At 32.7% G+C, this 15,581-nt stretch overlaps 1 protein-coding gene across 7 annotated transcripts in view; it reads left to right on the top strand.

Moving 5' to 3' along the window:
* LOC141458730 (probable G-protein coupled receptor CG31760) overlaps window positions 1–15,581 on the top strand; it is a 54,977-nt gene that overhangs the window by 31,904 nt on the left and 7,492 nt on the right. For all 7 annotated transcript variants that reach the window (XM_074137097.1, XM_074137091.1, XM_074137094.1 and 4 more), the window contains 5 exons: window positions 5,745–5,964; window positions 7,411–7,777; window positions 9,953–10,085; window positions 11,082–11,199; window positions 12,744–12,879. In XM_074137097.1, the coding sequence (XP_073993198.1) occupies window positions 5,745–5,964; window positions 7,411–7,777; window positions 9,953–10,085; window positions 11,082–11,199; window positions 12,744–12,879 (974 nt within the window). The remainder of the gene's footprint in view (window positions 1–5,744; window positions 5,965–7,410; window positions 7,778–9,952; window positions 10,086–11,081; window positions 11,200–12,743; window positions 12,880–15,581) is intronic.

Raw genomic sequence — 15,581 nt, 5'->3', positions numbered from 1 at the left:
TCTACCCTAAGTATAACAACAATAGTATATTTTATATAATGTCATAGTCCGACCTTTGTTCAGTGATTTACTTAATAGGAAAGTCGGGAAGCCTGCCCACCGTACCTCTTCCAAAAGTACTACCTTTAATTGAATTCTGCTAGAAAAATGTTTCAACTAAATCTTCTAGAATTGCACTTTTATAATAAATAAAACTAGTTTTTACAACAACGTGGGAGCAATTTTCAAAGAAATTTTTAAATCAGTGAAAAATCCATTCATTAACATGATTCTTCCAGTTGAAATAAATTGTTCGCTTAGTTACAGGCATTTTCAGCTTCTTAAGGTTTTTGAGATATATTTTTTTTTTCATTAAAAGAGATCATTTTCTATTGAAACCCGAAATATTTGAACATATCAATCACTTGGATATGATTGCAATAAAAGAATCAGCAAGTGTAGTCTGAGACGGAACCATCCGTTTCATCAAACTGATTTAAATCTCCTCTGATGGTGGATGAAAGTGGTCAAGGATCCAGTAAACATGAGTCAATTGCAATAAAATAAGAGTAATTTTATGCTTGGAATTTGGACTACAGCATATCGCCAGATTTACTTGCTACCTTGGTAACTCAGAACTATAAGCCAGAACCTGTTGATCTATTGATGGCGAAACTCATTAAAATTTTACTTAAAAGAGAAGAGGCAATTGTAATTAGCCAGCTTATAGTCTTATTTTTATTTTTTTGTTAATTAACTAATTATAAATATCACTTTTCGTTTGTACAGTGTATAAACACGTGTGATTAGCATTGTAACATGACAACTAGAGAAATGCGCGAACTCAAAATCTAAAATCTCAGGAATGCAGATTTATTTTTCTGCTATTACGAGGCTATCTATAATCCTAAGTAAGTCCTGTGAGTGTTACGTCAGAGTCTTAGCGAAGCTAACATTTTAAAAATCAATGCGCTAATATTGTTTGAGTGGTTATAACAATTGCAAGTTAAATGGTGTAAAGAAGGTCTGTGTAATGACGTCAGAAAAAAAAGAGCTTAACGTGTCACCAGCAGTTATATGGATATTGTGTATTCAGTTAGGGTAACTTCTTCATTTAGTTTTTTTGTTAATTTATTTATTTTTTTTTTTTTGTTATAACTGCCGCAGGAGATACTGGTGGATTACAGGTGTAGGGGCAGGTTGACAGCTACATCAGGAGGGGAAGTTCCTCGAGAATATCTGCCATTTCCAATCTCCCCACTTTTCTAAGCAAGAAAACCTACTGCGTCATAAATATTCTTTTTAATTTTATAAAATACTTAATTCTTAAACTGTATTAGTTCTAAGTAATTGACGTTCATTTATCAATTTTCTCCAAATCCTTGGGATTTTTTTTTTAAGTATAGTTTTTTTTAAATATAGTTTTTTTAAAGTATAGTACAGTTTAAAGTATAGTTTTGTAAAGAAGTAGATTTACAATAATTAGCCCAAATCAAAATATATTTTGGACATTAGAAAGTGGTTCATGCAGTAATGAAGCTCTTGTTAATCTAGGTACCTAAACGTTTTTGAATGTTGGAAAAGTATATGCATATAGGAGCTGATTATCAGTAAGAAAAATGAGGTTCTATTTGTAGTAGGTATCAATGCTAGGATTGTGGAGGGTAACGTGCGTTCCTTAATCGTCGGGACAATCACGTGGCAAGCCTAGTGTTACATATGTAAGCATTAGCTGGCTGCAAGGAGATTGAGACAAAGGATAACGAACATCCGCTTTTTATTTGGAAGAGAAAAATTCTGGAAGGATTTTTTTTAAAGGCCTGTTCAGGAGAAAGAAGGATGGAGGATACGATTCAATGAGGAATTGAAAGTCCTATACCGGGATCAAGTTCGAACACTTGGAAAGAATGTCTGAAAACGGATACACCAAAAAAAGTTATCCCAAGGACAACCAGAAAAAGAAAGAAGATGGAACTCTGGAAATTGAGAAGTGAGAAACAGTTTTAAAAATAAATAGCTGTTAACCTTAAAACAGCCTTGAATACAATTTTTGAATTTTACGACTACCCATTGTTTTGTAGGTGGTGTGACATTGTTTAAAAAAAAAAAAAAAAACAGTAAGCTAAGAAAAAGTTAGGTTAATGTGTTTGATTAAAATAATATTTTGTTTTATGTTTACAAAGAATTGTGTTAGTAAACAATTTTTTAATTAAAAAAAAAGAAAAGAAAAAAGAAACAGTGGCAATAGAGCTGTGAATAACTGTGTGAATGAGGATTGTAATTGAAAAAGAATCCTCTGAAAATACTCTTTAAGTGAGCACAATTTGTTTACTTGTCGTGCGTTTTAGCTACAATTCCTAGTTATTAGTTCAACAGGGGCTTCATTACACAATTAATTCTCCATTTCATTTGCTCGTGGCACCCTCCCGCGAACGGGTTTTCATTCTGGAATGTAGAATAGACAACTCTCTATTCCTCACTTTCTCTCCTCCAGTAATTATTTCTCGTTATTGCATTTTAACTACAATTCTTGACATGGCTGTAACCCATCTCTTTCACATCAACTGAAATAATAAGATTCGTAGTTTAGAAAACCAATGACTAGCAAATTCCTAATATAAAGTTTTTTGAAAATATCGTGGGGAACCCAGAAAATCAACTCATAAAACATGGTGGATAACTTTTAACGATAGACAGAAAGCATAAATGAAAAACTTTCTTTCTTAAAGAAGTCAAGCCGCTGCGTCTGCTGTGCTAAGAGTATCGGTCATCAAGTTTCCATCACAGAAAGAAGATTATTCTGCAGTTGACGATTTAGCATCATAAATCGATCAATTGAAAAGAAAATGCTTCCTTGGTTAAATTTGAATGTAAAAGCCCGTATTGTAGATATTAGAGTTAGTCTTAAAATAAAACATGAGGCATTAACAAGTAGAATATTTTTGAGTAGTCCAACGATTGTTATAGGACAGTTATATGTGATATCTACACAGGCAGAAATAACCTAGTTCAAACTTTAAATCGTGTTTTATAGCCAAGTTGTATTAACAACGATAATATGCTAATAATTCCAAGTTAAAACAAAAGACAGTTGACCTGACATCAAAGTTTTTCAACTTTCTACGATTTTCTCAAAAATCCGAGCAGTACTGTTTTTAAAGTTATCAATTTTTTGTGTTTTGAATTTTACAGTACTGGACCAAAATCCTAGAAGAGCACAAAAAGAAAAAACGGTTTATTTTCCCACTTTGACATGTTCCCTTCTTACACATATAAGATTACACAATTATGTAATAAACTAGGAGCAAGGAACCTTGCTCTCATTGTTACAAAGTACAAAGCCTCCGTCTCCATTTCAAAGCCAGACAGTGAGTGTAAAGCCCCTTTAATAAACACCTTTATTGACCCTAGCACTAACCATGTTAGTTGATTACAATCTGAGTAATTGGACGTATCCCAAAATTAGTTGTCCCAGATCCCCTAACGACAATTTCACCTAGCATCCCAAAACTTCTGTTCGCTCCTAATTTGTTTGTTACTTTCAACTAATATTGAGGAATTATGTTCTATCTATTAACAGTTTTTCTACTGGTTAATTTTTCATTTTGTTAAATTATGCAATTTAGATGGGTGTTCTAAAACAGCAGAAATATATTTTGTGAAGAAATATAGAAAGTTGATTTATTTGTTTACCACTTGTTCTCTCTGTCCAGAAATATCTCCAGTTTATTTGATTCGTTTTGCTCAGATTGGCGCAAACCAATCATATCTCCGCTAGTTTGAATAAATATTGAAACACCTAGAATTAAAAAATAAGTAAATAAACCTTTTGTTAACCCTCATACCTCTTATTTGTCTTAAATTTTAACTAACATACCTAATATGAATTTCAGAAATATACCGTCAACAGGGCCTACTTTGGCCCGAAGCCTGAAAAAATTACCTTCTTTCATATTGCCTTCAAAATTCAGTAGAAGTTGGAAATTTTGTTCTTAAATATTAATTAGGCGCTTTATTTAGGGAAATTTAGTACTTGTGAGCCTATTAGGTTTGGTTTTAGTAACAATAATGAGTACTTCCTAAATTCATTAAGCAAGAAGATTTGAGTGTTAAAAACCTGTTCTTTGTGTGAAAGAAAAGCAAAAAATAATGTTAAGTATTGCTACAGTACTATTAAGTGCCTGATAACAGTATGCAACAATAAACTTGAGGTGAAGTTCAGTTTTTTGTACGTAGTGGGTTGCATGGCTAAGCCCAAAATATAAATGGAATATAAAAATTAGTTAGGATATGAAAGTATCAAAGTAGGTTGATGTTAAGAGAAAAATAAATCTTAAGTTTCTGGCCAAATAGGAACGCTTCAGAATTCAGTAAAAGTCCAATTATGAGTTCTGATTTAATTTCGTTTGACATGATATTATTAGAAACAAAGTGTTTTTAATTGCACGGGAAGAATGTTACTCCTCCGGAAATGTATATAAGCTACAATGTTCTTGGCAGCCATCAAAGGGCACCATTTGAACTAGAACGTAACGTTCATATGTTTGCTAATTCTTAGGTTTGAACCTCTTTTCGTGCGAGTTTCACACAATAGTTGTATTTCATTACGTATTTGTAGTTAGGTAATTTAGAAAAGTTTTTAAGATTAAAGTAGTAATAATATGTGTTTCATTATTTTGTTCCATATGTTAGTGTTCTAAGTGGATTACATTACCCTTGGGATATATAAAATGGGGACTAGAATGGAATTAAGCACTTGCCTGATACGATAGACCAAGAAATCTTGAAGCTTAGAAAAAGTCCTGCTTTAGGGCCTCATTATTATGTGTATGCATAATTGAATATTTCCCGAGATAAACTCTTCCCTAGATACTATATTCCCTTCACTTGGAGAGTTTTCTTTTAAAACTATGGCTAACTCTGTTCCAGTTAACTTCGTTCAGACATGCGATTATTTGACCACATGTGACCCAGATTCAATGTTATTTTTTATTTGTAAATTTACATATTTGTTTATAACTTATTGGCGAGCGAATCGAAAGCAAGAAACAATCGCTCTGGTTCTTATTAAAACAATAAAATTTGTTATTCGCTTTACTTGGTTGACCCTTCTTTTTAACCGTTTATGTTTTAAACTCTGTTTTTTTTGGATAGCTCGTCCTTCTCAATTGCTGTATAAAAATAATACATACATCCCTCAAATAAATGGTCGCACGAAATCAAATAATTTATAGTTGTCATTCTTTCATGGCTTTCAAAAGAAATTTGGTGAATAGATAACATGAGGTTAAAGACAGGAGGTCGTCACACAATAAACAGACTGACTTAACACAAAAGATTATCTGCCAAGACTTTACTGGATAAAATTCGCTTAATTTGAAGAAAAGAATTGAGGCAACGCGCGAAGAGATATAATTAACAGAAAGAAAACTACCACCTTAGCTTCAACGCGACAATTTTCAGAAACGTTACTTGATCACCAAGATTATGGACAAAGTAATAAACAAAACAAAAGAAATATATTCTCTTATTGTGTATTTATAAAGAGTACCTAAAAAAAAAAGTTTATAAGATTCATAACCTTTGCGTGAGGAACCATCACTATTTGACTAAGCAAATGGCATTTAAGTAGACAGAATCGCCTATTTGCTAAGCCGTGTGAAATCTGTGCATTTGCCTTCTGCAAAGTCAAATAGTTACATCCTAGGTTAGTTTCACTTTCTATGTCTGTAGTATTAATAATATGCCTACAATTTCTATGACAGGAGAAGATAGAAGAAGCACTGCGTATAATTGAGGAAGTAGGCGCTAACAATGTGGGCAGTTTATGTTTCTCTGAGGGATACCGTTTGCTGCCAGCCCCAGTGCCGCCTCTCAGGTACGAGATGGCCCGCCAAAAAGCTGATCTGGCCGCCACCATGCTCCAGGAGTTAGGACTGTCACACAGGCATTCCACACAGGCCATCTCACATCCCCAATTGTACAGTTAGTAGCTTTTTCTATTGGTTTTGTATTTCTGAAATAATAATAGATAGTTTTGTTTACAGATAACATAGTTAATAATAATTTTGTAGAATAATGCGCCTTATCTCTAGAGAATACCGCAGAAAGTTGTGATGGCTTGAGAATGGCTCTCGTAGAGAGAAGTAGACTAGCCACTTCTTCAGGGAGCTTAGCCTCTACACGGGCATCCCAAACTAACATAAACATCCACAATAGGCTTTCTATAATAAAATCTTATTTCAATAAACCATTCTGTGATGCCTACCCATCCAAAGTTAAGTAAAAAATATCTGGTTCATCTTCAATTTTTAGAGAGAGAATTGCAGTTAGTGGAGTTTTCTTTTTGTCTTTTAATGACACTGCTTGAAAGAAAAGTATTCCACATGATGATGATTTACTCTGCAACAGGTGACTTCTCCGCTGAAGTGCCCTAGTTAGAGTAAGTAACGATGATGAACTTACCTGCATTTTTCAAGAGTTCTAATTGAGACAGAAGTGTTTCCACTTATTTGACTTTACATTCCATTTTACAACTGACAGTCATATAGTCATTATTCAAATTCTACCCCTGTAATATTAATGAAATATTTATTTAAGCAAAATAAGTAGATAAGTTATGAGACAAAATTGAATTAATCAATTCAAAAAAATAGTACTATTATTTTGTTTCAACTTTCGGCAATTCAATTTATTTTAATGAAGGTAATTTAAAATAGTTTGTTTTTATTAAATTTTATAATTATTATTACAAATGAAATATGTTCAACATCTTTCCAATGATTTACACATTACTAGCCTTTTATCTACGCTGCTTTACAAAGGGCAAATTTGGATCTTATTGTGTATGAAACGTGTGAGGAGAGAGCAAAGAATGAATTGAAGGCTATCACCTCTGAAAGTATGTTAGAAGAGATGGCGTCTTCAATTTATTAAAAACTCACAGAATAGTTGTCAGACAAAGAATTCGCCAGTATTGATTTCCCTTCAGAACTTAGTTCATTACCTATTCAGAAGAAAACAAACCATAATTGCTTAATTATTTAATATTGTCATTGTTTATTGTGTTTTAGCATAATTATTAAGTATTTATTCTGCTTTATTTTGGCTTTGTAGTCCTTAAATTTTATAATAATATATCATTGACTAACTCTTTCGTAATTTTATTTATTAGTTTTTTAACATCGGCTTTCAAGTAAATGACTTTCAAAATGTTTTAAAAAGTCAAAAATGTTGGGACATTTTTGGTTTTACAGATGGCTCCAAGTTTATTTGTGACTCTGGGGTCGGAATCTTAAATTGGGAATGTAGTGGTGCCTTATCTCTGCAACAAGGTTCTTGTGTTGGTGCTAGCATGAGAAGCGTAAAATAACTAAAAATTTTATTTTTGAACCTGACAAAATAATACAAGTTTTTTTTCGTTGTTTTCAGGTGTAGTAGACGGTGTTTCCTACAGCCTACTAGTGTCCGAAAGATCTTTATTGGCGTCTAGAGTGATCGCTGTCAATGTGTCCACAAATCTTGTCACCAGTTCAGCCGTTTGGAGACGGGAAGACAGAGGCGGTAAGGTGACCGAGTGGAGGCAACCATCTGAGGTGATGGTCAAAGTTGAACTGCCTCTAGAATTACCATGGTATACAGAAAACGAAGATGGTGCCAGCGATGATGGTAGAATCATGGCAGTACCACCACAACTGGCTGCAAATATGGCTGGCTTCTGGACTTATCCATATTATTCTTGTAAAGCTAGAAAATGGGTTCTTAGTTATGGTGTACATATACCACCAACAAAGCATGGGTAAGCAGAGTTGTTCCTAAATTAATTATTGTTAACATTGATTACCTCATGATTATTCAGGAGACGAGACAATGAATAATAATGGTACACGGACGACCTCCTAACCCTTCAGGTTTGACTGTAGATGAATAACTAACCAGCGATCGCAGCCACTACATTTACCAAAACTCTTTGGCGACTCACTCAGGAAGAGAAGAATCTTTATGGTTCCCCCTCTGAGCGTTGTAAATACCTTTTAGCCTGGAGGCACCATTCGTACCTACCCATCTCCTTCATAAATTTGTTTCGGATTTGAAGCTATCATTCTTCAGAACCGTAATTCTCATCTGTAATATTACACCGGTGATAAAACTGTACAATTCAGTAAAAAGTCTATTACCACTCTAGTCGCAGAACTGCCCAATCACATATATACACAAAGTTACATTTTCTAAAGAACACTTTTTTGGATTATAGAGGTTCTACTTTTGGACGGCTATTTCCGATGAATGAAGTAAAAAACCTTTCTCATATTTAGTCGTACGTATCCTTTAAACTAATAGGGCTTATTTATTTATTTCAATTTTTTTAATTGCATTTAGTATTGCGAATTGTGTTTACATGCAATGCAAATGGAGTAACAGATATGATGAGTGTTAAGGCAATTACTTTTCTTTATTTATTCTAATAATATATAGAAATCGCTTGTTTATTTTTTTGCTAAAATCATGTAAAACGAAACCCAAACAAGCGGATGGAATGTGGGAACGGTGAGTGAAACCCTAGGCTCGTTGTCAACTTCGTTTTTATCACCAATCCACAAAGTTAAACAACCAACAGGTGTCAGCCTCTATAGATACACACTGGCAAACTGTACAGATAGATGTAATAGAATAGAAATTGTTGTGTGGTACCTCATACAATCACTAGTATTGGGATGAATCTGCATGTGTATCATGCAGTCGGTATTATGTGTGGCGGGTTGGTTGGTGACCTACTCTCCCTTCTTGTGAAGTTCACAATCCCCTTTAAGCTTCCTCTTTTTTAGAAATGTACTAATTACTCAACTTAAATCGTCTGTCGTGAAACCCTCAAAAATTGGAAATAGAATTTTCTACTCCTTACTAACAAATTGTTTTTCTTAAGTATAACTTTTATCTACGAGTATATTTGTTGTGCGCATTAATATCTGAGTTCACGGGCTCCCAGGGATATTTCACTACAACTTTCTGGTGGGGCCCTGGATCTGTGTTCTTTCTTTTCTGGCAACCATATCCATCAATAGAAACTAGAAGTTAAAAGATCCTAGGAAGGGTAAATCTAAGGACAGCTTTAGATTTTTGTAAGTACTACTACTTTTCTACTTTCCTCTTACCTATGTGATTGGATCAGCTTCTCGTTCTCAAGTTTTTTGCAGATCCTATATCTATTTTGAGAACCTTAGAGTCTATAAAATGGTACATAAAAAGTGGAACTAAGTTGTGTCTGGGAAAATAATTTAGCTCAAAGATAAACATTCATCAACACTTTAATCGCTTGAGAACCACCGGGGTGCCTAACAAATGACAGCCAAAGAAAAGCTAATTTAGTTTATCTCCCCTAAAAGAACCGAATAATGAAAATCCTGGCTTGCTACGTCAAAATGATTTACCAAAAAATATACTAAATATGATTTAATTCGAATATAATGCTTTGGTAATGAACAACTGAAGTTATTTGTTAGGAACGTATAGCTAACTAAATGATTCAGTGATATTCCAAGAACAGACCATAAGTTTAGCTCAAATATTAATATTATAAATTCAAAAATCCCGCCAAATTCGCCGCCATCACTGTGTATAACCTCACCATCTGAGTATAACCTCCTTTGGCATTTTTATCGAAATCACAGTCAACTTATAATCATAGTTCAAAGCAGTCTTAATGAAAGAAACTCTCTTTCGATTCCTTTAATCAATAAAACAGAATTGAACGTATGCATTGGTGAAAGAAAGTCCATAAGTAACTAAGTCCTTATACAGCGTGTAAAATAAATGTTGCAGGCAACTAAATATTGGAAATTTAACTGGAATAATTTTAAGAATTGTTTTGTAGAAAGTTTCTAGTTGTATTATACATCATAATTCTTATTGCAAATAGTTATTGGAAAATTATGAAATCATTTCCTAATTAAATTATTACTTTTTTTTCTCACAGTGTAAGAGGTTTTCTAAGCATTGATGTTGACATTTCCAAGTTACAAGTAAATCAATGTGATCCAAGCAACAATGATGACGTTAATCAAATTATAACATTCAAAGGATCACACAAATGCCATAATTCGACAATAGTAAGTCTTTTTAATTTGAAGTTCACAGTTGATTTTAGTTGAAAATTTTTTCTTTTATTTAGATTTATTTTATTAAGATAATGACTATCGGAAGGTAAAAAAACCAGTTTTATTAATTGTTTAATTAAGAACATTGAAATTGTGGTACTCTAACTTTCTCCTAAACTTATTTCACAAAAATTGAATAGAGGTCGTAGGATTGTGCTTTGGCAAAACTATCATCTTCTCTGTAGAATAGCTCGGAGGCTTTTAGTTAATCGGCTAATAAGCTGAAATCTCCAGATTATTTATTTTTCAGAATTAACAAGATACTGGTGCTAAAGTCTGTTAGGAATGATCTTTCTTTATTGTTATTGTAAATTAACTTTTTTTTATTGGATGTGATAGTAAATTGTTGGTTTACTATTGGATTTGATTGAAAAGAGATACATCAAGTGTTCCGATCTTTCCGTCGTACGTAGTAAACATCTTCCAGCAAATCTAAATAACATTTTTTAAATTCCTGGATGAAGTTCAGGCGAACCATTTTCGGAGATTATTTTTAAACTTGCTGTGGAGCTTTCTTTAAGAATACTGGTGTATATCTTTAGTTTTTAATGTTTTTTTTACTTTTACAAAGGTGATCTAAGAAAGACATAGATCCTATAAAACTAATTTTCTATTTTCGTTTTCATTTAAAGTCAGAATCTGTGCCACATTCAGATTGTACTAATAATTTACATTTCCTTTCTGGTTCTCAAACATGAACATGGGCTTAATAAAAAAAAAAGGTATCAACAAGTTCGATTTTTTCAAAAATATCAGTCCTTGATTTTATTCAGCAAATTTTTGAAAGATTAAGTTTCGCAATGAGAAAAGATGATGATTCTTCTCAAAATAAGAATGTACATTGTTAGTCTACGGTACGGAGTACTTATTAACAGAAATAAAACTTACAAAACATGTTTAAGATTTATAATTTATTTTTTTTAACAGTGACAATTACTATGTTTTTAGTGTAAATATCATAATGAAAAACATCATAGTTGGTCAAGAGGAAATTACGTATGTTTGTGCAGACCGGGTTACTATATGAGCCAGCCTCAAGTGCCTTTTTTAGGCAGTCTTGTTGAAGGTAAAACATCCTTTCTTTTATAATTTAATTCCTTTTGTGCACAACTAATTAGCACTGTGCACTTTGTACCAATAGAGGCCACTCTTCCTCCTTTTTAAGATAGATACCTGAGGAACGACGAATTTGCACATAAAAAGAAAAAAAACCATTTACAATATATTTATATTCAAATGAAAAGTATTAAATCACAAATTTGAGAATGCAGCAATTGTTTATTTTATTTCCAATGAAAATTTAAATTATTATTTATGTAATTATTTATTTACTTACTTTTTTAAACTATTTTAACGTGGGAATTCTTCCCTATAATGACATGCTAATTTTAAGAAGTGCACTTAAATAGCAATTTTTTTATTTGTAAAAAGAAATTCATTTTGTTATGTGAAATAATTCTTAACCTGCTATTAGGTTATTTTTTTTGTTTTAATTAACAGCATTTATCATTGAAGTATTAATTTTTTCACGTCACAGTGTAAGGCAACCAAAACCCTTCTCCTGTTTTATAATTTCTAATCATTTTGAACGAAAGAACAAGATTTTATTATACTTCGAGTTTCAATAATTAATCTCCCAGAATGAATATTTTCTGTAAAACAAAAAAATGGTAACATCTTATGTTATAAGAATTAATTCTCAAAAGTATATGGTGGAAACATTCCTACAATCCATGCACTAATTCTGACACTTAAGGGGATCGCAGTAGTACTTTTAGTGGTCACTAGCTTTGCAGCTTTCCTTTGCAAATGTTTATTTTAAGAAATTAGCTTTTGTGTAGGCAGATAGCATCTTTAAGTTGACAGAATGGCAGGTAGAGGTACTTTAGTGCTGGCAAACAGTAAAGATCTTTTCATTAGCCTTTTTTAAATGATCATCTACTTTATTTAGTTCAGTACTTGTCAATGACCGAGCAAAATGAGAGAAAAGCGTACGGAAATTATTTTACAAAGACGTATTATTGGGATACTTATTGCGTAAACAAATGTAAGTAAAAAAGTAAAGTATCTGCCTATTTTTTCAGGCGACTAGCTAACATACTTCACTAAAAAGTCCTGGTATTAAACATTAAATAAAATCCAAAGCCTAGACCGAGAATCGAACTTACGATTATTATGATAATAGTATACTTTTTAAGTAACAGTCATTAGGTCATTCTCTAAGAAGATGCTAATCAAGTCCTATCCTGTATGACTTTTTAGAGGTTGGCGTAACACTTCTCCAAATGTACCTACTCTTCTTAAGTGACAATCATATCAGAGAATCACTGTTGACGGCACATCCTTGTTGAATCGTTTGGAAAGTAAAGAAAGATTTATATCCAAGGCTTTACACCCAACAAATCAGGGTTTAGAACATCACTAGCATCCCCCAGGACTTGTAATTTTGTACCTTACTTTATGTTCCCATAAAGATTTTAGTTTTTTAATATTCAGCGATAAAAATTTCTCTTCGCCTTACACTGTGATTTGAGAAAAGAAACAACTGTTAGCGGTGGTTGCTTGTTCTTTGAGAGATGCATGACATGGGTGGTGGGTGTCGGTTTGCAGCGGCGTGGTTAGAGCGGCTGGCCAACGACTCCTCCTCGGCCTACTCTACACAGTTCGAGTGCCAGCGTTGCTCGGAGGGTTGCGCCACCTGCCTCGGCCCAGAACCCTGCCTAGCTCACTACAACTGGCCCTTCAGGTCTTTCTCTTCTTTCCCAGCTTAATATCCCCATTTTATTCCTCCTTTCTTCTTTTTTTTGTTTGTACAAATGTCATCTAAATAATGGTAAAATATGTGTTCATTGTGAGTTTAACAAGGAAGAAGAATATATTCTCGTAGTAACATTTTCAATTAAGAATTCGAAAGCAGTAAAATCATTTGAATGCACATTTCAAGTGGTTAAAGTAAGCTGTCGTACTTCACTAACATATAGAATCTCGGTTAATATCGATAAGTAATGTTGTTCAATCATTGATGAACATTGGAATATAAAAAAAAATACGCTATATTACTTCTGACCTTGCAGGTTTCATAATTTCTTCTGATATATCTTGCATGATCCTCTTATAATGTAACTTCTGACTTTTTCATTTCATCAATGATTGGCTGCCTTTATTCACTTGCATAGGCGTATATTTCCAGAAGTTCCCCTATCTACCGTACGATCATTAAGTAAGGCCGTCCCAGGTCGGACAAGCGCGGTAACCGTCTCCCGTTTACCCCTTCTATAGAGTCCTGCGCTAGAAAAAGATATTTATTTGATAATTCAAATTGAGCAATATTATTTAGTAAATAGGTAATTTATTTAATGTATTGCAGTGTAACAAAAAAATATAGATCTAGATATCGCTCAATAAAGCTAGGCGCAATTAAAGGACTTAATTTAGAAGTGACTTGTATTTGTAAAGAAATAAAAATATTCTTTTGCTGCAAGTTGCCAGACTATTGCTAAAGCTATTCCATTAAAATATATCATACTTGCTGTAGAATGCCTCGATACGCTTGCAAACTACGTATATTATTCTTTAGACAATGTTGGAACATTTTAATTGCTATGATATTGACAGAATACAGCTTTTCGAAGTTAAAGTTTTAAAAATTATCCACCCCTAAGTACTTAGGCTTTCTAGAGAATCTCCAGATAGAATAGGAAGCTGGCATTTAGGGATTACCAACTTCCCTCTGCCGAAACACTCTTATTATCTAAAAACAACTTGGTAACCTTGACTCCAGAGCTCCTGGACGAGAGGGGAGCCGGTGTCTAAACAGTTCACTCAAAGAGGTGTGTATCTTCAAACTAACCAGTTTCTCTAGAGAAGTTTTTAAGAAAGAGGAGCCGACTGTCAGAAATAACTACACTCTGAAGTGTTCCACTCCAACCCCCAATTTAGAGGCATCCCAATTTATTTAAATTAAAATTAAACTATACTCTTGTTGAATCAAGTAATGCTTCAATTGACTTAATCTTGTGGTAAGGATCTGCCGGTCGCGAATTTAGTAAAAGATTGAAGTTATTCTTTAACTAACAAATACTTAGTCAAAAAGTTTTTCTTATTTATTAATAGTCTACTTCTTTTTAAACCTTTTTTTTTTCAAATGACAATGATTTCTTTATGACGAAGATTCAATATTTTTCTTGACAAAACCCAAATCTCTCTTTTATTTTTTTAAACCTATATTAAAAAAATCAGTGATTAATTCCAATAAAGTAATTCTGCCCATTTAACCAGAGTTTTTTGCTGCACATTTAGCTGTCTTAAAAAAATAAAAATTGCCTTTTATGTTTTGTAATTAATTAAAAAGAGTAAAAAATTCTACAAGATGACATTTGTACAACTAAAAACTAATTCATATTTTTAAAATTAAGTTGATTGCTGCTATAACCTTAATATATATTATGTATACATACTCGTACATATATGTCTTAGTACTTGATGTTGTTATGGCATGATTTATTTTTTTTTTTAATTGAACGTTTTGGGTGTAACCACAAACCTACTTCTCTTTAACATTAATTATTTTAAGATACTAGTTTCATATAACCTACAAAAAAATACCGAGTCCCGGGGACCCAGTGATCACCGATGTTGTCACGCCTTAACTCAAAATTTAAAAAGAAAAACAAATTCTAACGTAGCAAACTGATTTTTCGTAGCAACTGAAATCAAAATCTTCGAGTCCGTTTCCCTTTTTCTCTGAGAGAAAAAGATTTGGCTTTTAGAAATAGTTCTTTTTTTTTAATGAAAAGGTGTGGAACTGTGGCCTTCATTGATCTACCGTCCTTAAAAAAACTGCAGAGGTTGCTGAGAGGCTCTTGCAAGAAGTAAATTCTCTCCTCATGGAGTGTACTGTCTCTTGTTCGATCTCTTCGTTTTGCCAAAATTATTATTATTTTTAAATTCAAAGCATTTTACTATTCCCGAGATCTTTGGACTACAATTATGGGTATATATAGAAAGATTTTTTGTTTCATTAAATTTAAAAGGCACTGGAGAAGTTAATGTGTGAAATCCTTTGGAACTCTTTTCAAAGTTTACTCCCGGGCGAATTCGAATGCTATGGTCAACAGTCCATTTTTTCAAAGTTGTTATTATTTTATTTGAATCAATATATAAGGTTAAGTGTTGAAGAAACTAGAAAATTCCGTAAAGCAGTGAACTCATTTAAATCCACTTATGTTATTCAAATGTTCAATTTAGATAATAGTTTTTCTCTTAAAACAATTTATTTATTTTTTGTTTTAATCCTGGTTAAAATTAAGTTCGCCTAATAATATCTCTATGTTAGTATACTCTACTTCAACCAAACAATACCTTTATTGAAAAGTTTGTTTTTAGAATGGTGTAAATACATATACGTTTTTTAGTGCAATGTGAACAAGCATGCCGAGTGTGATTAGT

The sequence above is a fragment of the Rhodnius prolixus genome, unplaced genomic scaffold (genome assembly GCF_049639745.1).
Source record: "Rhodnius prolixus isolate KJV_2025 unplaced genomic scaffold, Rpr scaffold_5, whole genome shotgun sequence".
NCBI lineage: Eukaryota > Metazoa > Arthropoda > Insecta > Hemiptera > Reduviidae > Rhodnius > Rhodnius prolixus.
Note: the sequence above shows the minus strand (reverse complement) of the source record. Positions and strands in the feature narration are given on the sequence as shown.